Genomic DNA, 25031 nt, shown 5'->3' with positions numbered 1-25031 from the left:
AAAGGAAAGAATGAAGGAAGGAAGAGAGGGAGGGAGAAGGAGGGAAGGAGTGGGAGAATGAAAAGAAAAAGAGAAAAGGAAGGAAGGAAGGGAGGGAGGGAGGAAGGAAGGAAGGAAGGAAGGAAGGAAGGAAGGAAGGAAAGAAGGAAGGAAGGAAGGAAGGAAAAAACAAGGTTAGAGAGGTGTGGGAAGAAAGAAAGGGGATGGAAAAAAAAAACCTAGTTTGTGCCAGTGGCTCTCACGCTATAATCCTAGCTACTCGGGAGTTTGAGATCTAAGGATCATGGTTCAAAGCCAGCCAGGACCGTAAAGTCCCCGCAGCAGAAAACCAGAAGTGAAACGGTGGCTCAAAGTGGTGGAATGCTAGCCTTGTGCAAAAAGAGCTCAGGGATAGCACTCCAGCCCTGAACAAGCCCCATGACCCCAACAAACAAAAACCTATGGATGAATTTGGAGATAGCCATCATTTTTACTAGGGTCAGTTAATTTTCTGCCTCAAGAACATTACTGTTTCTCCATCTACGCAGTTCAATTCATTTCATTGGCATCTTATATTTTCAGTATATAGATCCTTTATAGACTAGACTATGTGTGTGTGTAGGGGAACAATTAGACCTCAAGTTTGAAGCCTAGAATCATTCCACTGCAGTGGGAGGTTAAGACTGAAATGCCTAGATTAAACGGAATCCCATCCTCCACCCTGCACGGAGAAAGCAGCCACTGCTGTGGGGGAGGCAGGAATAGGGGGGATGAGAAAACTGTGGGCTCTGCCAGCCGTTTGCAGTAACACACAAGGTAGTTCCCCCGCCCCCGCCTCCCCCCATGCCCCACGCTCAGATGGAATGAGCCAACCTGCGTATCTCTGGGCTTGGTCAAAATCCAGTCTGCATCTCGGATTTCCCACACAGCGGCGGAGATCCACAGAGCTGAGGCTGCAGAAAGGTAAGTCTCTACCATCTTTTGTGGGGTTACATTTAATTATTAAGGCAGAAAAAGATTTTCAAATTCTGCATGAGTGGGGTTACATGGTAACACAGCAGAGTATTAGTGGGGATTTCGCGTTTCGTGTTTCGCGTTCTCAGTTTGTATCGGAAAAATGGAGAGTCTGCATAGGACGAAAATTAATGGAATACCCATTTTGCCGCGTAGCCGCTGGCTTCCTCCAGTGTTGCCTTTCAGGGGTTGGGCATGAGTGGTCACCCTGGGCGCAGGGCACTCGCGATCCGATGTAGGCACCGTACACACGCGGTCACAGATCCAGTCACGGCTTCCCCGTGCACAGTGGCTATGGGTGCGGGTACGCGCGGACAGTCGCCGTACTGTGTGCACGCGCTGTCACTAAGGATGCCAGGCACCCACGACCCATTGTAGGCACGGCACACAGGCGGTCACGGTTAGATATAGGCTCAGATCGCGCTCATGCAGTGACTATGGGTGCGGGTACGCGCAATCAAACACCGCATTGTGTGCACGCGCTGTTACTAGGGATGTCAGGCACGGGCGATCCGTTGTAGGTACGGTGATCACTGTTAGATACAGGCTAGAATCGCGCTCGAGCAGTCACTATGGGTGCGGGTACTCGCGATCAAACACCATATTGTGTGCACGCGCTGTTACTAAGGATGTCAGGCACGCTCGATCCGACGTAGGCACCGCACACAGGCGGTCATGATTAGATACGGGTCCAGACCGCGCATGCGCAGTGAAGATGGGTGCGGGCACGCGCTATCAAACACCGTAGTGTGTGCACGCGCTGTTACTAAGGGTTCCAGGAACCCACGATCTGTTGTTGGCACCGTACACAGGCGGTCACGGTTAGCTGCAGGCTCAGACGGCGCATGTGCAGTGACGATGGGTGCGGGCAAGCGCTGTCAGACACCGTACTGGGTGCACGCGCTGTTACTAAGGATGCCTGGCACACGCGATCCGATCAATGTAGGCATGTCACACTGATGGTCAGTATTAGATACAGGCGCAGATCGCATGCTCATTGTGGCTTGGTGTGGGCACGCGCTGTTACTAAGGATGCCAGGAATGCGCGCTCCAATCCGTGTAGGCGCAACAACGGGCGCAGATCGCGCATGCGCAGTGACTACGGGTGCAAGCATGCACCACCAGACACTGTATGGAGCGCATCCGCAGTCACTAAAGATGCTGGGTACTCGGGATCTGATGTTGGCACATTACACAGGTGGTCAGGGTCAGATACACTCCCAGATCGCGCGCGAGATCCAATATAGGTACAGTACACAGGCTGTCGCGGTTAGATACAGGCCCAGATCTAATGCGCGCAGTGGCTATGGATGTGGACACGCGCGATCAGACACCTTACTGTGTGCACGCGCTGTTACTAAGGGTGCCAGGCACGCGCGCTCCGATATAGGCATGATACGCAGGCGGTCAGGGTCAGCTACAAGCCCAGATTGCGCATGCGCAGTGACTATGGGCGCGGGCATGCACCAAAAGACACGGTAAGGTGTGCATCCGTGGTCATTAAGGATTCCAGGCACACATTATCAAATATAGGCACCAAGTGGTACGCCAGGGACATGCAATTGAGTGGCCCGCCCTCCTACAGACACCCTTTTGCTTGTAGTGACCTTTTCTTGCTTGTCCTGTTTGGAGCCAGAGACAGCCTGAATGGCCCTGGTTGTGCCGCCGTGCTGCGGCACAAGTAGTTTCCTTCATTTCTCTAAGACTCGTCTAGTAGCTCCAGCAAGTGTCGGGGTGGGCTAAGCGTTATGATGCATTCAGCCCGTCAGTTCCTCTAAGGTCTCGGAGTCAGCTAGCTGATTAAGTCCCCCACTTTCGCCCCCGTGTTCCTACCTGTTTACAAAAATCTGTTACGTTTCTATTTCCCCAGGCTGTGCTGTTTTCCCCGTATGAAACAGATTCCTGCCCCAGTTGCAACCATCTCGTTACACTCCTTCTCTGAATGAGACTCTGCCCCAATTCCCTTAGCCCACGTGACAAACACCTCCTTCTCAGAAATGACTCTCCTCCCGAATTCCAACAGTCCATGTAATGTGACCCATATGAGTGCCCCCCAAAATTCTGTTTAAATTCTCCCACATCTGTCCACTGCTGCTGCCTCCATTCCTGCTGGGAGCAACTCGGCAGGTCCGTACCCCTAAAAAGCCTTGAGCCAGCAGTATGGGGGGTTCGCCTCTCATTTCTTACAGTTTCTCCCTGACAGCTACACAGACACCCTTCCTCATTTACGGTGCCCATCCTGATGCAAGGGTGACCCCTGACCATCTAGCTTCTCGAGGGTGCTGGTAATTTGAAGATAAAGATAACTCCCGAAGGCTCACTGTCAGCCTGGGCAGGGGAGCACGTCCCCTGAGTCTCAGCCACAGATCTACCACTTTCAACCACCTCCTGTGCCCAGGATGACCTTTGTCTTCCTTTCTTTCTGTGGGAAGTTCCTGCAGCAAATCAGAGGAAACTGCTTTGCATATCAGAGTTAGAGTAGATGGTGATAATGCTGTATGTGTATGTGTATGTGTGCACATATGTGTGCCAGTCCTCGGGTTTAAAATCAGAGCCTGGGTGCGGTTACTTAACTATTTCGTTCAAGACTCTACCACTCCAGCCACTGCACCACTTTTGGCTTTTTTCTGAGTAGTTTATTGTAGACAAGAGTCTTACAGACTTTCCTGCCAAGACTGGGTTTAGCCCACAATACTGCGATTTCAAGCTCCTGAGTAGCTAGGATTATAGGCATGAACCACCCTGGCCTGGCAAGTATATGATTTTTTTTAGTAATTTATTTTTTCTTCTTTTTTATCTTTAGTTGTAAAAAGAGTTTCCTTTTTAATTTAATTTTATTGTAAAGGTGATACACAAAGAGATTACAGTTACATAAGTAAGGTAATAAGTACATTTCTTTTTGAACAGTGGTTACCCCTCCTTCATTTTCTCCCACTTCACCCCCCCCAACTACCCTCCTCTCCCCTAAGTTGTAAAGTTCATTTCCAACATAGTGTCAAGTGAATATCACTATTGCATTGGTTCACATTTTGTCCCACTGTTTCTGAGATTTCCCCTTCCCCAAATCAGGTAAACCTATATACAAAACAAAGGGCACAGAAATAAAAAATATTGACAACAAGGATTAAACCAAAGGGGGGAAATGAAAAAAGAAATAACTGCAAACAGTACAATAAGAAACACAAGTGCTTGTTTCCATTTCTTGGTGTTCATTTGGGTAAGCATCATTTTACATGGTCATATTCACATCACTATTGAGCCATTATGAGCCTCTGCTAAGAATAACATAGACATATTCTAGTTATTACAAATGAGGGAAACCATGTAGCTTATTTTTTTGTGTCTGGCTTACTTTGCTCAATATAATTTTTTCCAAGTCTTTCCATTTCCTTACATATGGGGCAATGTCATTCTTTCTAATGGAAGCATAGAATTCCATTGTGTGTATATATATCATATTGTATGGATCCATTCATCTACTGAGGGGCATCTGAGTTGATTACATATCTTAGCTATGGTAAATAATGCTGCAATGAACACAGTTGTGCTGGTCGTTTTACTGTGGCCTTGTTTGTGGTCATGTGGGTAAATGCCCAGGAGTGAGATTGCTGGGTCATATGGGAGCTCTTTTGAGGAATCTCCATACTGCTTTCCAGCGGGGTTGAACAAGTTTATATTCCCACCAACAGTGTTCCCTTTTGGTGACATCCCCACAAGCATCTGTTATTTAGTTTTTTAGTTTGCTTGATAATGGCTATTCTGACTGAGGTGAGGGGGAATCTCAGTGTTGTTTTGATTTGCATTTCTTTATGGCCAGAGATGTTGAATATTTTTTTCCTATGTCCATTGGCCATTATTATTTCTTCTTCACAGAAAGTCTTTCTTTAACCCTTTATCCCACTTATTAATGAGATTTTTTTGTTTTGTTTTGTTTTTTGGGGGCCAGTCCTGGGGCTTGGACTCAGGGCCTGAGCACTGTCCCTGGCTTCTTCTTGCTCAAGGCTAGCACTCTGCCACTTGAGCCACAGCGCCACTTCTGGCCATTTTCTGTATATGTGGTGCTGGGGAATTGAACCTAGGGCCTCATGTATACGAGGCAAGCACTCTTGCCACTAGGCCATATCCCCAGCCCTATTAATGAGATTTTTATTCTTTGAGGATTGTTTTATTGGGGGGGGGGGGTTAATTTTTTGAGCTCTAAGTATATTTTGAATGTGAGGCCCTTGTCTGATGTATAACTAGTTAAGATTGTCTTCCAATCTGTGGGCTTTCTGTTTATCCTGCTAGCTATGTCCTTTGCCATGTAGAACCTCTTAAGTTTAATGTGGTCCCATTTATGTAGCCTTTCTTTTATTTATTGTGTTTCTGGATCTTTACTTAGGAAGTTTTTATTTCAACCAAAGCCCTAGTGCTATTGTCCTGTTTATAGACAAGGGTCAGAAGTCATAGTGATTTGTTTAAGGTTTTAAGGCTAACAAGAAGGAAGTTAAGTCCAGCCTAAACAATCCCAACTCCAGAGTCCATGTTCTTACCTCAACAGTAATTATTCCTTTCTAATAAACCATAGACTTACAAGTCCATATATAACTGATCAAGTATTCCTTTTTAAATGAACAGCCCAACCAGGTATCAGTGGCTCTCACTCATCTGCAATCCTAGCCACTCAGGAAGCTGAGACTTGGAAGATCATAGTTTGAAGCCAGTTCAGCCAGAAAAGTCTATGAACACCATCTCCAATTAACCAGCAAAATGCTAGAATGGAGGTGTGGCTCAAATGGTAAAGCTCCAGCCATGAGCTCTTCTCAGCATCCTATGGAACATGTTCTAAATTAATAAATCATATCCAAGGACATAAAGCATGTCTCAGCAAATACAAGAAAAATGAAAGTTTTTTTTATTCTGTGACCCAGAAATGGGGTTATAAATACAGATAAAGACTAACCAGGCATTGCACATGCAGGGACATTGCTGCAAGAAAAGTCTTCTCCAGCTTTGGGATGGAATGGGGAGGGAGAGCTTATAGATGAGAATATTATGGATTGTGTGCTGCCCCTGAGTTTTTTTTTAATCCAAGGCTAGCTCTCTACCACTTGATCCACAGCTCCACTTCTGGCCTTTTGGGTACTTAATTGGAGATAAGAGTCTGGTGGATTATCTTAACTGGACTGGCTTCAAACCTTGTATATTTTGGATATTAGTCCTTTGATGTATTGCTGGTAAAGCCCTTTTCTTGGTCTGTTGGCTGTCTTTTTAGTTTAGTAACTGTCTTTTATATCGTTTTCTTGCCTTATTGGTCTGTCTAGGAATTCCAGAAGTATGAAGAGGAGTGGAGAGAGTGGACATATTGCCTTGTTCCTAATTTTAAAGGAAATGGTTTTAGTTTTTCACTGTTCAGAATAATGTTGGCTGTTGGTCTGCCTTATATATAGTCATTATTATTTTGTGATATGTTCCTTCTATTCCTAGCTTCTCCATAGCTTTTAGTATGAATGGATGTTGAATTTTGTCAAAGGCTTTTTATGCATCTGTTGAGATAATCATGTGGCTCTTGCCCTTGGCTCTATTGATGTGGCATATTACATTTGTTGATTTACATATGTTAAACCAGACTTGCCTCTCTGGGATGAAACCTACTTGATCATAATGTATGATTTTTTTTTTTGGATTACTTGCTGAATTCTGTTGACTGGTATTTTATTCCTCATTTCTCGTTGGATCTCTACCTGGTTTGAGTTAGAGTGATGTTTGGCTTCATAAAATGAGTTTGGAATTGGTCTTTTGTTTTCTATTTCACAGAAAAGTTTGAGGAGTATCTGTGTTAGTTCAATGTTACAAGTCCTATAGAATTCAGCCATGAATCCATTGCAACCTTTGCTTTTCCTTGTTGAAAGATACCCGATAACTTCCTCAAACCCATTGCGTGTTGTGGGCCTATTTAAGTGGCTTATACCTTCTTGGTTCAGCTTAGGCATTTAAAAAAAAAAATCAATGTTTTTTTTTTTAATTGTCAAAGTGAGGTACTGAGGGGTTACAGTTTCATATGTATATTTCTTATCAAACTTATTTCCTCCCTCATTTTTCTCCCATCTTTCCTCCTCCCCAAATCTTTCCCTCCCCCGAGTTGTACAGTTGGTTTACAGCATATTGTCTTGTAAGTATTGCTGTTGCATTGGTTTGCCTTTTACCCTTTGTCACTTCATTTTGGTGTTCCTCTTCCCTTCCCTAGATCTAAAAAAACATGTATACAATACTCAGGGAGCCAGTCAGATACAGTGGCATCAGGGGTAAAACCATAAGGAAGAAAAACAAAAAGGCATAATTTCACATAGTACATTGAAAATAACAACAATATACCACTTATTTCCATAACTAGGAGTTCATTTTGCTTAACATCATCTTATGTGATCATATGTACACACCTATTGAGATATTGTGATCATCTGCTAGGACTATGCTAGACATGTACTAATTATTGCCAATGAGGGAAGCCATAGAGTCTGTTTCTTTGGGTCTGGCTCACTTCACTTAGTATGATTTTTTTTCCAAGTCTTTCCATTTCCTTATGAGTGGGGCAATGCCATTTTTTTCTGATAGAAGCACAGAATTCCATTGTGTATATGTACCACATCCCCAAAGAAACAACTGCCCTCAATAAATTAGGCAGGTTTTTTTTTTATGTCTCAGAATTTATCCATATCTACTAGGTTTTTCATCTTATTTGAGTATAGGTTTTGAAAGTAGTCCTTCATAATCTTTTGGATTTATTGGATGTTTGTGGTAATGTTTCCTTTGGAATCTCAGATTTTGTTGATTGGAGTCTCTTCTTCATCAATTTAGCCAGTGGTCTGTCAAGTTTATTGATTTTTGCAAAGAACCACATGGCGGGGGTTATTTCTCAATGGAATAGTGGGAAGTACTTAGGTGATTTGGGGCTATTGGACGTTTGATAAGGAAATAGTTTGCAGTAAGACCAGAGAATGTGCCATATGGGTCACAACAGGGTGTACGGTAGCAGATAAGGTTGGGGTACTTGCTAATGAAAATAGCGTCTGGGACTTCAAGTGCAGTGGCTAATCAAACCCAATGATCTTTCTTCCTTACTAGGTTTCTCCATCCAACCACTGATTGCTAAACGTTTGGTGCTTCCTCTTCCAACGATGGGCAATTTATGTTTTCCCATCAAAGAGCAGCTATTGTTGGCCGAGCAGGTTCAGCCAACCTTGCCTGAGACCCCGGCTGCCTCCTCACCGCATAGGAAGTGCAAAGACTTCTGCATCATGGTGATGGGCTCTGCTGACGTGGGCAAGAGCACTCTGATGAAGAGGCTGGCTCATGACACCCTGCGCGAGGCCAGTTCCCCGACTAGTGAAGATACCTTTGGCCGCTGGAGGGGCTGCAGGCACGGCAAAGGCATTCTGCACATCAACGACAACACCCACAGCTGCAGTTACCGCGCCTGCGTGGCCAGGGCCCGGGCCTTCCTTGTGGTGTACTCCATTACCAGGAAGACATCTCTGGAGGAGACCAAGCCTGACCTGGAGCTGATTCGGAAGATCAAGGGCGACGACCTGGCCCAGTTCCCAATTCTGCTCGTGGGTAACAGGATCGACGAGAAGCCCCGAGAGGTGAGTCCCCAGGAAGGTGCTGCCTTCGCACGCGAGTGGAATTGTGCCTTCATGGAGATCTCCACCAAGGAAGACATCAACCTGAAGGAGCTGCTCCACATTTTGCTGAGCACCAAGAAGGAGCCTGACGACTGCCTGCAGAAGCCGACTTCCAGCCTCCAGAAGAAGTTCACTGCCTGCCTCCAGAAGTCCACTGCCTGCCTCCAGAAGAAGTATACTGCCTGCCTCCAGAAGTCCACCGCCTGCCTCCAGAAGAAGTATACTGCCTGCCTGCAGAAGAAGACCAAGGTGTCCAAGATCGTCGAGAAGCTGCTCGGAAAATTTGTCAACATGTAAGTCACCAGCCCTAGAAGCTACCTCCTAGCCTGTAGATTGCAGCAAACGTGGACCAGTACCAATGTAGCGTGCCACCTGTCTCTGATCCTAATGCCATGTCGGTAAACATATACAAGTGAATGACTTTTGTTTATTTTCCCCCTGGGCAAGAAAATTCATTTCGTTAAAAGTTTGGTATTAGAGGAAAAGGGAAAGAAAGAAACATCACGCATTTAAAAATAAGACCTTTAATACTAAAGTTAATAAAACAAAATGTTTTTTTTTTAAGAATAAAGCACCGAAGTTTGAAGATGACCCAGCCCTATGTTTTGTAATTCTGTTATTGTTTTATTTGTATTTATTTAATTTTTTATCAGTTATTTATTTATTTATTTTGAGAAAAGTTCTTAGTATGTAACCCAGGCTCACCTTGAACTCATGATCCTCTGGCTTCAATATCCCAAGTGCTGTGTTTACAGGTGTGCACCTCCAAGCCTGGCTTCTGTATTTGTAACCATTTCAAGTGCTGTAATTGCCTAATCCTATCTCCCATTGTGTACTTGATCATTAAGAAATGTGTTTTCACCACAAAAGCCTTGCCAAATTGCTGTGGGATCATTTACCCTTGACTGGATAATAAAACAAATATTCTATAGCTATTATTGAGATGTGTGCAGACGCAATTGTAAAAGTGGAACTTGCTCACTGAGATGTGCTCGTTGTTTCCTAGCTCATACAAACAGTTGCTGATCTTACCCTACAGTGTTGGAAAAGTGCAACAATTACTTGACTTAATAAAGCTTTCTTATACGCAATTATAACTGTAAGAATTTCTTTCTCAATGGACAAGAAAACAGAAATGATCATTGAATTAAATTTAAACCACATCCAAGAAAGGTTTCTAATAAGAATTTCACACTTGGGTGCTGCTGACATGATGGATTAGTCAGTGGGAGAGGGAAGGAGAGGGAGTTAAGGGGTCCTTGCCTTGTGAAGCTGTTCTGTTGCCTTAAATTTTCATTGAAGAGAACACCAGGCCTGTGTGGATTCTGGTTGTGCAAGGGGAAACATGTGGGATAGCAGAATACTCAGCCCTTGTCTCTTAGCCTTGTCCTCAAGAGATACAGGACAGGGAGGGACAGTGGGAGAAAAATGAGGGAGGGGGTAACAAGTTTGACAAGAAGTGTACTCGCTACCTTACATATACAACTACAATCCTTCTTGACCTTGACAACAAAATTAAATTTTTAAAAAGAGATACAGGATATTTAGAGTAGGGAGCTGGATGGAGGGCATGGGGATAAATGGATGGGGTCCTCAAAGGATGGTTATTTTTAGAAGAAAGGTAGTATCACATTTGAATATAAATTTTTTGTGTGCCAATTCTGGGGCTTGAACTTGGGGCCTGGGGTCTGTCCCTGAGCTTGTTCCCTCAAGGCCAGCACTCACTCTTACCATTTGAGCCACAGATCCACTTCTGTCTTTTTCGGTGGTTAGTTGGTAATAAGAGTCTCATGGGCTTTTCCTGCCTGGGCTGGCTTCAAACATTGATCCTTAAATCTCAGCATGCTGAGTAGGATTACAGGCATGGCCAGCTGGATATAATTTTTGGATATACATAAATTAGCTAAGGAGTATTTTTTAATTTGTGGTAGGTAGAGAAAGGAGGCTTTTTATCTTGTGAATTTTGTCATGCAGTATTTATTATTAAACAAAAAGCTATTGTACTATATGTTTTTAGGGAAGAGGAACACTATTGAGACGAACTCAAATATCGGTTTATTCTTTAAAAAACAACTAAAAAAATCTTAAATCTAAAGTCCCCAACAGAGTCCATTTCTAAAATAAAACACACAACCTTGAATATTTTCCAGAATCCTCCCTTGAGAAAATGTATTGCATACTGTAGTGGTATATAATGACAAGTACAAAGGTTTCCTGTGATAGCCCTGATGGTTTGCCACATATGAAAGAATGGAACCAGAGGGCTGAGATTCTGAAAACTTGGGAGATTTAAATCCATGGATTAACTGGATCACTCCTCCCCTACTATATAACACAAGGGTAGAAAACAAAAATTTATTCACACTTAAGACCAGATCAAATGAAAACAATATAACAGACCCTTTGATAATTTCTCCAATGTTGAGTAATTTGCGCACAGATATGATGAAGAGTTGACAATAGGCCAACCTGTGCCAAGACCTGGAGTACAGAGTTCCTGCCTTCAACAAGCTTCTAATTCTAGTATGAGAAATGGGTTAGAGACTTAAAATGCACGAGAGAATATGGCCAGTGCTGGAGATAAGTTATTTTTCTGCCTTCTGTCATATTGATCTTTCAAAAGTGCAACTTGATTAAACTGTTATATTTGTTAAGCCCTATTATTTACCAGCTATCTTGTGTATAAAAACCATGTGGACAGAGATGTGTTACAATACAATCTCTAGGTGCGAATCTCACTTGTTCCAATTATTGTGTGACTTTGGGCATGTACAAAAGTTCTCTAAACATCTGTGTCCTTCAGTCTAAATGGAGACAGAAATAATTGCTTCTAACTAGGATGGTTGTATTACACAAGTTAACAAAGGCAAGGCCCTTAGAATACAGCCTGACACAATATAAGTGACTTGTAAACATCAGTCACGACTATTTATTAATTAAGGAAATTGCCTAAATGACTACTAATTGGAGACCAAATTTGTTTTAAAAAAAATGGTATGAATCAACACAAAATACATCCAAGATTTCTCTTTTTTTTTTCCCCTATTTGAGGTTGAGTTTGTGGATGTGGGTACGGATGTGAAGCCTATGCTTCTAAGTCTTGTCCTCAAGAAATACAAGTTATACAGAGTGGGGAGCAGAAGAGGGGACAGGGGGATAAATGCATGGGACAGGTGTGTGTGTATGTGCGTGTGTGTGTGCATGTGTGTGTGTGTGTGTGTGTGATAGGAAACTCTTCTTGAAGGATATCAAAGAAGGAGTTCCACATTTCAATTTATACCTTTTATTGTACATTGAACTATATTACAACACACATATATAGTTTGTTTTTATTATTTAAAAATGGCGATTTCCCTTTGTATCTGAGGAGGAAAGACAGAATGGGGACTGAAATACAAAGCTTCTAACACCAAGCCAAGCCAGTACTTTTCAATTTTATTTAATAGTGAAATAATCTCCACGAGGAACACAGGTTAATGTTAAGACAACTATAAATGCATTGGGTAGCATTGTATGTCTTTCATGTTAAAGATAAAACTCTACAGTTTATAAGAATCATCACAGGCCAACAGGAAGTTACAAATGGCAGAGCTGAGCCTAGAGCAGGTCATTTCTCCTGGAATCCTAGATACTGGGGAAGCTGTGACTGGGAGAGTATTGGTTTAAGTCCGGTCCAGGCAAAAACATTTATGAGATCCTCTCTGAGCCCTTAGCTGGATGCTATGTGGGAGGCTGAGACCAGGAGGATTGTGGTTCTAGGCCAGCCAGGGCAGAAAAGTCCAAAAAAATCTACCTTACCCAGAGAAGCTGGACACGATGCGCACATCTGTCATCCATCAATAATGGTGGGTTGTGGTCTAGGTTCATGCCTAAACAGGAATCAAAACCTTTCTTAAAAGTATCCAATGAAAAATGGGACTGGAAGTGTGGTTCAGTGGCAAACTGCCACAAATTCAAAACCACAATACCACTAAAAAAATAAAAACAAAGAAAAGAATGGCAGAGGAAAAACTGGCTCACACTTGTCATCTCTGCTACTTAGGAGATTGAGCTCAAGAAGATTATTCTTTGAGGCCATCCCCAGCCCAAAAAAAAAAAAAAATTTAAGGGACCCCTTGTCAATTAGTGTTTGGGTACAGTAGTGCATGCCTGTCATTCCCACTATGAGAAATGAAAAATAGGTGCTTTAAGTTAACACAGGTGCCTGGACAAGGAAATGAGATTCCTCTCTCAGAAATAGTAAGTTCAAAAAAGGGCTGGAGGCATAGTATGAACCTAGAAAGCACAAGGCTCTGAATTCAAACCTCAGTACTACCCTTACCCCCCCCCCCAACCAAAGAATGGCAGAGCTGGTATTAAAGTTAGTACCTTAAGGAGCACCCCCACCAAGAGCAGCAGGCCTTTCCCCTCAGGTAAGCATCATCAAGCAACAGTTCCAACCACAGGAAGAACTGCCTTGTCCTCAAGTAGCCCAGCCAAACAGCACTGCTTAATTCACATGGAAATTGCACCAGGAACAAAATGTATTTCACAATGTTCCATCCAGGTTGCAAAGAAAAACAGACTAATAGAGAGCTGCAATTACTTGCAATTTCCCCTCAAATTCATCGTTTTCTCCCACTCTGGATTAATAACTACCACAGGGCTTTGAAAGGCCATGTATTCATGGGGAAAGCTAGCCCCCACCCCCATGACTAAGCTTTTAGAAATGGAATTTCTAATATGTGCTTCTCCTACAAATAACAGGTAAACACAATCTCTAAGAGTTCAAAGGTAATGTTTTCTGGGTAGATATTTCCATTAGCTATGGAAGGAATATGTAGGGCAGGTAAAGAGTGAAGAAAACATTAATTCAATTCAACTAATAGGTTGAGGGCTTCTTGTGTGACAAGCATTGTGAATGATGCTTTCATATGGGTTATTTTGTCTCATTTGCACAACGCAGACACAAAAATTACACTCACATTTTCTGACACTGGGCTCATTTTGGATCTGGGTGAAAATACCACTTTCAGCCATCTCAGTCGTGACTTCAGTTACTTATTTAACCATTTTGACTTTCCTCTGTTTCTCATTTACTCATTGCCCAAAGGTGAGCAACTCAATACATTTATGGTTATTTTAGACTGTATGGTTCCTCACTGAGTTTATTTCCTTATTAAATAAAATTAAAAAGTTCTGGGCTATTGTTAGAAGATTTGGCTTCAGAGAAGTATAGACAGAGTCCAATAATTAAGAGCCTGGTCTCTGGGGCCAAACTGTCTGAAAACAGATTGTCATACCACCAATCTCATGAACTTAGACAAAGTTTCTTTTACCTCTGTTGTAAATGAGAAACGGTCATGACTTCCTCTCTTCAAGGGTGGTTGTGCATGTTCCTAAAGTGATTCTTAAGGATCCTTACCTCTTAGCATTCATTTGTATGTAATCTTCTCCCTTGGAGTGCAGGGAAAGAGTAGGGCTATGACTTGTTTCTAACTAGTAAACCATGCAAAGGTAATGGGATACTATTACCAAAATTATATTGGACTGGGTAAGATTGCCTTGTCAGAGAGGATGAAAGTCTCCCAGGAGCTTGGTGAAGGAAGCAGCCATATTGGAGAAACCCATGTGGTAAGGAACTGGGCATATCCACTAGGATCTAGGAATATTCTCCAGCCACATCCAGCAAAAAGTTAAGCCACATTGACAATGCTGCAAGAAAATATAAACTCTACTAACAACTTGAAGGACCTTAGGAGAAGATTCTTCCCAAGTACAGTCTCCAGATGAGAAGGCATCCAGGTGAGTACCTGAATTGGCCTTCTAAGGCCCAGAGAGGAACACTGAGTTATACTGCCCCTACACTCCTGCCCCACACTCCTGCCCCACAGAAATCATAAGTATTACTCAGATTGTTAAGTTTGTGGTCATTTGTTACACAGAAATAAAAACGAAATTCATTATCTTTTGATATCATCATATATAACACAAGTTAATATTTGTAAAATGTTTCTATTTCAATATGTAAAATATTAACAATCCTCTCAGGATGGCAAGTTTATTATGAAACATTGGTTAAACTGCTAAAGATTTTGCTTATGAAGAAACACTAGAGACATGTATTACTCCTTTAGTTGTCCCAGAATCATGAAACAATGTATTATAAAATAAAATAAAAGACCTTCTAAGCCAACTAGAACCATTATTAGAACTGAGTGGGTATTGAATAAACACATGTTAATGGTGTTAGTCGCATTTTATGGAGGAAATTAAGATTCAGAAAGTTAAGTATCTTAAAAGGCACAGAGCTAGTAAAGGACAGAATTGGAATTTAATCCTAGATTTGTTCACCACCCCCCGCTCCTAATAATCATTAGTGAGAAACAGAGCCCCACACTGTTTCTTGACTCTGTTCTGCTCCAAGTCTTAACACTTATTGAAGAACCCCAAATATTTTTTACATAGGAATATGTCAGCATTTTCTGTATTAAAAGCTAGAGCTATAATTTAAAATATGTCCTAATTTATTAATTTAAGGTAACAACTCCTTCATGTGCCAATTTAGGTAGGTTATAATATATGAAAAAATAAATACATTTTCCTTAACAAAATAGTGAGAAACACAAAGCTAGCTGCATTTTTGCAAACTCTAGCTTATGAACAAAAAGCTAAATGATAATACTGTTTTTACCTTCGATTTGTGTCTCCATCACCTATTGTATAGCTCAAGCAAACACTACAGTACATTCACATGAGAATTAACATGAAGAATCAAATGGCATCTTAGCTTTAGAGTGGAACTATTTTGATCTCAGACCCCTTGGCAGAGGCAGGAACACTCATTTGACACTCATCCTACCTTTGAGAACCTCTGAAGAACTACATCAAGTTCAAGGTGCATAAGGGAGGAACTCATGGATTGGAGACGTGGGGTTTTAGAGAGAAGGAGAAACTGAGATGGCATTGTGTAGGGTTTACAGAAAGCTTAAAGGCTAGCGAATGACAAGGTCATCACTTTATTTTGGGAAGATTATAGTCTATAACGAGGATATAGATTGTAGGAGACAAGAGATTTGAGGAAGGGTGACCAATTAAAGAGGATGTGGCCACTAAGCAGATAAAACATACAAATGGCCTGAAGTCATGCTGGTGGATAGATGGATGGGGGTGGGATTTGGAGATGTTGACTAGCTAGAAGAGACATGTAATGAGTCATGTATGTGGAGAGAGGAGGCTGGAGAGGGTGACTCATTGTCTGACTTGGGCAGCTGAGTGTTCAGTGGAGACACCGGAGATAGAACAGGTTGAGAAAGGAAATATTTGGCTCCACTTTACACAGGCAACTGGGATTATCTAGAAGACAGTTGATAAATGAGGCTGAGAACAGAAGAGATACCCAAGCCATATAGTGTGGCTGAGGAAATTCAAGCCATGCCATAGAGGGGCAAATAGATTTGATGATGATAATAGTTTCTTTCTTTCTTTTTTTTTTTTTTTTTTGGCCAGTCCTGGGCCTTGAACTCAGGGCCTGAGCACTGTCCCTGGCTTCTTTTTGCTCAAGGCTAGCACTCTGCCACTTGAGCCACAGCGCCACTTCTGGCCGTTTTCTGTATATGTGGTGTTGGGGAATCGAACCCAGGGCCTCATGTATACAAGGCAAGCACTCTTGCCACTAGGCCATATCCCCAGCCCCGATAATAGTTTCTTAATGCATTTAGTATTTCCTTTCTTATATATGTTTACTCATTTTTACCATCTTAACAAATTTTACAGTAATTTTATACTTATGGTAATGCAAAAATAGTGTAGATTTCCAACCCATTACAGATTTTCCTAATTTTGACATTCTACCTAGTGTGGTAGTAATAAGAAATATATCACTACTGATTTACGAAGTGCACAGTGCATGTGGCTGTCACTACTTTTTCAGATTTTTGTTTTACTTATTAGCATACATTAGTTGTACAGGGTGGAAGTTCATTGTAACATTTCCACACATTCATACAAAGTACCCAAACAAAGTTTACCCCACCATTACTGTCCTTCATTTTCCCTCTCTTCTTAGAACAACTTAAATAGGTTTCATTGTTCTAGTTTCATAAATGCATATAAAGTACATAAATCATATTCACCCCCATTCACCCTCTCCATTTACCCTCCTACACTTAACATCTTCAACAAATAAATGTATAAAGAGTGATCACAGAATAGGGCACATGTGATTACTCAAATAAGTTGGTTATTTGGTTCTCTCTAATTTCCAAATAACATGCAGAGGCCATCTCCCTACCTTCCACTCCCAGAGCCCTTCACTTGTGATAGCACAATGCTAAGCTCTGAGTGAGAGGCCAGATACAACTTTCTTTAAGCTTTTGGCCAAGAAAACTAGTTTGACTAGAAGAGTCAAGGTGCGAACTATTGTGCAACTCAGCAGTGAAAAATGAGAGTGGAATGAAAATTGTGCTGAGGATTAAGTGACCACCCCTTCACCACTGCAAGAGCAAGAGGCATTTGTCACTAAGTTGTCCAGATATGGCACAGATCCTGTTCTGTAACCGCAGTGATTAGCTCTTGGTCTGACCATATGATGTGAGTGAGACTTACAGTCATGGGGTGTCCAGGAGAGGGACAAGGATAAGTAAAGACTCCATTTAACAGTTATGAGTGCTATAATAAAATACCATAAGCTAGATAGATTATAAAGAACAGAAATTTATGTCTCACACTTATGGAGGCTAGGAAATCCAAGGTCAAGGCGCTGACAGATGTGGGGGTGCCCATTTCATGGTTCACAGGCTACCATCCCTTTACTGTCCTTACAGAAGAAAGAATGGGAGCAATCCCTAGGGTCACTCACTGCAAGATCAAATCTAGTTCATGAGGGCTTATATCATCTCAAGGGTGCACTTCCATACACATCATGTAGGGAATAGACTCAACAAGTGAACTTCAGGGGGATACAAATATCCAGTTTATAACAACTGTCATTCATTTTATAACCAGCAATCATTTATTGGACACCAAAATGGAAACAAGGTAAGAGGCTTGGTCCCATGGGAACTTTGAAGTGAAAGGATTTAGGGTCCTACCTTAAAGGAATTTATGGTCTCAAAAGCAAACATGACACATTTTCTGAGCTCTCTTATTGTGCTAGACACTATTCTAAGCATCTTATACGTATTTGCGATTCTGGCCTTCACAATGAATGTGGAGCATATTTAGTACAATTCTCCTTGTATGAATGGGAACCTGAAGTAAGTTAGGACATTTGTCTAGGTCTCCAGTGCCTGAAAGAATAATGTTTGTGCATTAGGTCTTCTCTAATAGGCCTGGCAAGGAGGACACCAGAAAGTAGAGACTGGTCCAGGGCATAGACAATGTGCAAAGTAGATGGAGAGATTAAAAGGGACATAGGGAGCCAACTTAGAATTGTAGTCAATTTAGAGCTATGGAATGATTTAGAAAAATTGATGTAGGAGGAAGCATAGTAGACAAATAAAACAAATAGGAAGATGAAGGCTAGGAGAATATTCCAGAGGTGTTTGGAGTTCAAAGACATGGGTGTTGGCTTTTTTCTGCAGGAGATATTCTTTGTAACTCTTTTCTTCATTATAGAAAATTTGGAAAATACATACCTATAAAAATGGAAAACACTCATAAGATCAATACAACAAAGTAGCATTAACATACCCATTTTTCCTTATTTTTCTAGAAATATTTGAATTAGTAGATTAAGAAATAAAGGATGGATGGAAGGACGGATAGATAGATCCATGGTTGGTAAAGAAAGGATGGACTTTAAGATGCATAATTGAATAGGTGAATGGGTGGAATCCATTGACAACATTGAAATCACATTGCTTGAATCTATGACCATAACATCAGTTATACTTTCCTCAGGCCACTAAATATATTATTAAGTAATTGCATATTATGTGGTTGGAATATGATGTAAGAAATTTTAGATTTGTTGAATATTTTCTTTGGATCCTATTTTGTTTTTGTTGTTGTTGTTGTTGTTTTTTTTAGTCATGGATAGTACTTCAAGGAATAACCTGTACATAATACTTTGCTTAAATTCCTAAAGCTGAAATTATTGGGTAAAAGGGCATGTATGTTCTTAATCATCTTGATCTGTATTTCCCAACTGCTTTTGGGAAAGAATGCAGTCATTTGCATGTCCACCAGCCCTGGGCAAAGATCCTGCCAGTGGATTGCACATTTTGTGTCAGCTTAGGACTATCTAGCCCTGAATGGGGTGGGTTGTGCCAGACCACAGTTTCAAACTGGATTTCAAATATTTTGACTTGGATCATGTGTCAGGTCAGGACAGTTCTTTCTCGAAGCCAAATTTGCTCAGTGGAGCAGAAATGGGATAAGTTTGTAACCACTTAGGTTTTGAGGGTAGAGAGGAGGGCTGACATCATTATCTTTGTTGCCTGACTTAAAGTAATGCAGCTCAGAGAAGGCTCTTTAAAGCAATAGGAGGATCAATTTTCCTTATTGTTAAAAGGTTAGCTTAACCTCATTGTTAAGTCAGCTTCAAAATACATAACCTTGATTAGTTTGGGTCTGATTACTCTGCGTTTTTATCCTTTTAAGGTCTTCCTGACAAGCTGGGATTTGACCAGTTTACTTTTCATTACTGCCTCTAGGTGAGGTCTGGAAGATGAAAGAAAATCAAAGCTGTCTAGACTTCATTTTTGACTGACAGGATAAAATTAGAAAGAAAGTGAACCATCTAATATTCCCTGTTCTCTTTGATCATCAAATCACATAAAATTGAAAGGTTGTCTTAGAAATGATTGGGAAACTTTTCTTTCCATCATAAAAGATGTCTGGTTTTCTAGCTGTGGGTATTAGATGGCTCATCTTTTAAAACCTCCAACACATAGAAGGTGTCAAATTTCCCCCAAGAGATTCCCAGGACTTTACCTTATCTTTTCCTATTCTTCTTCACCATGTGTCCCACTTCGCTTCTCAGTGTTGAGCAGGATGGAGTAAATTGGATTTTGAACAACTTTAACCCCAGTGCTCTTCTGATTCCAACATTTTAATGCAGGATGAATGTCCCATAAGGAAGATCAGAGGAACAGAGGGCCCTCTCTTCCTGGCATTTTTTTCTATAGGCTAATTATAGTTTTTTTCCCCCATAACATCTAACTCTAATGTCTGTCTTCCAAAAAAATCACATCAAGTCATCATAAAGACAGGAAATATCCAGGATATCGTAATTTCCAGCTGAAGAAACTGGGTGTGATATTGTGAAAATCCAGTGAGTTCATACAGGTAAAGTGCTCCTAGAGTCTGGCACAGAGAAAGTGCTTTTAAGTCTTCTGTGCTGTTGATTCTATATGCATGTTGTTCATACTATAGGTTAGCTTGTTATAATATTATATTCAGATTTTATGATATTATAATTACATACCAGGTATGATGCAGAGCATTGGTGAAACCAGACTGAACAGGACAGGTGGGTTCCTTCTCTCAGGTCTAATGAAGGAAATATTTGAAACCAATAATGACAAGTGATAAATGTTTGGAGTCTGACCAGGGAGAATAGCAGGTTGCCATAGGAACAAACCAAGAAAGTTCCAATCGAGTTGGGGGATGAGACAATCTCCCACAAGGAAGTAATTTAAATCTCCATTTCTTCTCAGAATTTTTCCTCTCTTCCTTTCCCTATTTCCTCCTTTATTTCTTTCACCTTCCATTCAACCCATGAACAAAAGCTATAGGTTCTAATTCTAGGTTCTAAAATACACCTTCTCTCATTAATTCCCCTGCTACTATCCTCATCTGAGCCAACATCATTTCAACCTTGTCTCCTGCAGTGTCTCCCCAAGCTTCTACTGTTTCCTTGCTGTCATTTTTACCAGCCATCCTTTGCATAACATTTTGTGAAGTATCTTATAATATAAACATAGATTCAAATATTCTAGCAGCTTCTACTTACATCTGAAATAAAATACAGTATCCTTGTATCCTTACTCATAGTCTAGAAGGCTCAGATGACCTCCCTCTTCATTTATTGGACTTATCCTTTGCTTCTCTTTCTCCTTCACTGTGTCTTAGCAACTCTAGTATTTGTTTTCCTCTGACTTTATAAAGGTCATTCTGACCCAAGCCTTTCTCTCTCTCTCTCTCTCTCTCTCTCTCTCTCTCGCTAAGCTCACAGCTCATATCAATAAGTCAATGTAATAATCCTACCCTCTCCCAATCATCACGGTCCAGATAAACCTGGCCTTCTATATCCCATTACCATTTTATAGCCTTCTCAACACTTACCTCCATAGGAAATTATCTTGTTCACTCATTGCTGGCTTGCTTACACTTTATCTCTCCACTGCTAGAATATGAGATTCACAGGAACTGGGGCTTTACCTCTTCATTTGTTGGTTTTACCTGTGCCTGGCATTTTATATTTGTGATTTGAATAACTACAGTTCATTTAAACTGAAACTCAAAATCAAGATGAGAATGAGCCAAGTGGATTGGAAGAACTAGAATGTTCTAGGATGGGGTGGAGTGTGAGTAAAAGCCTCAGTAGGACGAGCCTGGTAGAAGGTAATGAACAGAAGTCCAGTGAGGCTAGAATCCCAGCAGGGCATGATGCAAGCCAAACTGGCAGATGAACAAGGTCAGAGTGTACTGGACCCTGGAAGTCCCACCAAAGGCTGAACTTTCTTAAGGACAACAAAAGCTCTTCTCAGACTTAAGCAACAGGCTTTGGTTAGTGTGTTAAAAACAAAAACGACAACAAAAACCACTGCTTTAGCCAATATAAGGATTTAGGGTACAAACAGAGTTCCTTTTTTCCTGGGACAAGGACAATTATTTCCAAATAAGATTTTTTTTTAAGTCCAAGAATATATTACTAAAGTACAGAAAGGACTTTTTTCTGACCTGTCCTGAATTGAAGTACCCACACAAAGAAGGAAAAGGGATGGATGGGGAGCCCTTGCAGGAGTGAATGCCCTTGGATGCTCCTGGGTGTTTCCTTACACTGACTATAGAAAGAGCATGTCAGACAGTGGACATTACAGCACCCCTGAGCCATCTACTTCCTAGGAAAAGTCTAGCACAGAATCTGTACTCTATGAATTAAAAAAAAAAAAACTTCACTACTGTAGAAACTTGGCCTCTTGCTTGGAATTAAAATCTGAATCAAGATCTTAACCACTGGGCTATAAGAGCAATGAGCAGTCCAGGTGAGCCTCCTTTACCTGTGACAATGAACTCCCATTCTGCTTTGCTTCTTTAACATCTTTTTCCAGAAGCATGATGGAAGCCTAGCACTACAGCTCCTGCAAGGAAAAAGGGATGCAGCAGTACTAAGCACCTACTGTGTGTGCGCGACTGATATTTATCTTTATTATTTACCCTTTCCTTTCTATCAGCTAAGAGACATAAATCATATTTTCAGGTAAACAACAAGAACAAAAATGATCATACACTTTAGAATTAACACAGCCATTCTGTGTTCTGACTGCCCTTCTGCTGGATTCTATCTCAACTTCTATCTATAGGTAACTTTGCCCCTGGTGTTTCTCCATGGATTCCAGCTTGCATTTCCACCAAACTCATCATAGGAGCACAAATAGGATTCAGTTTCATTCTTGCTCAGGAACATTCACTAGTTCTTCACTGTGTACAATTTTCTGTTCAATAAAGATTAAGAACAGCACTAAACATAGTAATATACACCAGTAACCCCAGCTACTTGGGAAGACAGATGTAGGACAATTACAGACTAACATTGCCCTGAGAAAAATACGTGAGATCCTATCAGAAATGTACATAAAGCAAAAAAAGAAAGAAAGAAAAAAAGAAAGAGACAAGGGATAAAGATCAAGGGGTAGAGTGCTTGCCTAGTAAATATGAGGCCCTGAGTTCAAACCTCAGAATATTGCCCCCCCAAAAGAAACAATAATTCTAGAAATACAGAATAATATAGAGTACTACTAGAGCAATGGGAAGGGACTGACACTAGAGATATATGAGTGGAGGTTGGTGATGGATGATAGAATCTTCCTAAAGAGACAGCCACATCCCGCACCAAAGCACTGGAAGGTGCAAGCTGTAAGCCTGCCTGTCCCTAGGACTTGTGACTGGACTGGTTGCTATCGCACCGCACAATCTTTCCCAGAGGGATCTGCATTGCAGCCTAGCAACGGCAATGATTTGTCACAGATGGGTTGTCAGGCAGTCCATGTGATGTTGGGGCCCATGTGAACAGCATGGGGATTTATGGCCTTTGGTTTCTCCACTAACACAAGCAAAGAGATGCAATTACACAGTTCATAGGACTTGAAGGAAGGCAGCCTCTAGAAAGAGACTAAGGCTACCTGCTGCCTCTGCCACTCAAAATGAGTTCAGAGGAGTGCTTTAGCTTTAGACTGTGATTTAGATCTAGACAGTCTACATTTAGATATAGATGGTAGAAGACAAAGGCACAAAGCCCAGATGAGCTTCTGATGTGATAAGGAAAATGATTTTTTTTTTTTTGCCAGTCCTAGTGCTTGATCTCAGTGCTGAGCACTGTGCCTGGTTTCTTTTTGCTCAAGGCTAGCACTCTACCACTTAAGCCACAGCACCACTTCCAGCTTTTTTCCCAGGTATTTAGAACTGAGGAATTGAACCCAGGGCTTCATGCATACTAGGGAAGCAGTCTACCCCAAAGTCACATTCCCAGCCCCAGGAAACAATTTTATTTTATTTTTAATTTTTTTTCTGTGATAATTTGTTTTGTTTTGTTTTTTATAATTTTTATTGTCAAACTTATATACAGAGCAATTACAGTTTCATACTTTAGGCATTGGATACATTTCTTGTACTGTGTGTTACCTCCTCCCTCATTCCCCCCTCCCCCTTTCCCTTTACCTTCATGAATTGTTCAGTAGATTTACATTAAACAGTTTTGCAAGTATTGCTTTTGTAATCATTTGTCTTTTTTACCCTGTGTCTCTTGATCTTGGTTTCCCCTTTCAGTTTCCTAGTTCTAATACCTGTATACACGGTTTCCAATGTACTCAGATAAGATACAGAGATAGTGCAGGTACAACCACAAGAAGGGGGTACAAGAGGATCATCAATAATAGAAGCTATGGTTTCACATTGTATGTTGAAAGTAATTACAACAGTGATATAACAGTCGTTTCCAGGAAACAATTTTATATAAAACTCGAGAACTGGAATGCCATCCATGTCTTTGACTTTTGCCTTTTTGTCTCTATATTTGGAATTATCTCTACTCCCTGGAGACTAAGGAAGTGGTATATGTAAACCAGAATCACTCAGGAATATCAAGTCTTCTGCTGTCTGTAAAAGTATTTTCTGGTTTAGATTTGAAACTAAACAGGCAAAGGGAATCCATAGTATTTTCCTAGTACTAGCTGGGTACCAGTGGCTCATACCTGTTATCCTAGCTTTTCAAGAGGCTGAGATCTGAGGATTACAATTCGAAGCTAGCCCGGGAGAGAAAGTCCATGAGATCCTTATCTCCAATAAACTACTCTGCATAAGTCATAAGTGGTGCTGTGGCTCAAGTGTTAGGGTGCTAGTCTTGAGCAAAAGAATCGTAGAGACAGAGCCCAGGCCCAGAGGGTAGCCTCAGGACCAGCAAAATTAAAAATTTAAAAAAAAAATCCTCAGTACTGTTCCTCAGTACTGAGACCTCCACAGAGGACTTAGGTTCAACTCATAGCCAAAAATTAAAAGGAGAAATTTTTTTCCAGGCTTATTCTCTATGAATGATACATGTTCCTCTTGTTAGATTTAGCAAGTTAAGGTCATTGGTAGTTGATTACTTTTCCTTGAGACAAGTTCTGTCCCAAAGTTTGGAGTACCTTATCTTAGGGCCATGCAAAGAGGAAACACAGATTGGAATTCACTCCTTGTGACTGGTTTGTCTGAGATAATGGCTAAACTAACACAGGAATCCAGAACAGGCTCTAGAAGAAAGGGCAGGAAAACAGAGTCAGCTTCAATTCCTACCTCCAGCTGAGAGCACACAGATAATTCTCTATTTGGAATGTTCAGGTTTAGAGTATATTAGCTTCAAGCTTGACTTCTTGTTGTTTGATTGAAATGTGAATCTTGAATATGTTAAACCACTGGAAGAATCATAAGCCATTCAGACACCTACCTTGAAAAATGCAAATACAGGCTCTTACCAGTAATCCTAGCTACACAGGAGGCTGAGATCTGGAAGATCACAATTTGAAGCCAACCTTAGCAGAAAAGTTCACGAGACTTTGCCTCCAGATTCTAGAAACTAGAAATATTTTAATCCCTCAAGTTCTACTCCAGGACTGATATTACTTGATGTTGACATGTTGAGTTGGAATCAAGATGTATCTTAAAAAAAAATATTTGTCGGCCTGGGAATGT

General features: G+C 41.1%; 1 protein-coding gene across 1 annotated transcript; it reads left to right on the top strand.

The window, feature by feature from the left end:
* The first annotated feature begins 449 nt into the window (after positions 1-449).
* Diras3 (DIRAS family GTPase 3) lies at positions 450-9746 on the top strand. Its single transcript, XM_048351556.1, has 2 exons — positions 450-942; positions 8098-9746. Exons 1-2 carry the CDS (start codon positions 750-752, stop codon positions 8952-8954), a joined length of 1050 nt encoding a protein of 349 aa, XP_048207513.1. The 5' UTR covers positions 450-749; the 3' UTR covers positions 8955-9746.
* Positions 9747-25031: the final 15285 nt, after the last annotated feature.

The sequence above is a fragment of the Perognathus longimembris genome, chromosome 7, assembly GCF_023159225.1.
Source record: "Perognathus longimembris pacificus isolate PPM17 chromosome 7, ASM2315922v1, whole genome shotgun sequence".
NCBI classification, from domain to species: domain Eukaryota; kingdom Metazoa; phylum Chordata; class Mammalia; order Rodentia; family Heteromyidae; genus Perognathus; species Perognathus longimembris.
This window is presented reverse-complemented; position numbering and strand designations above follow the sequence as displayed.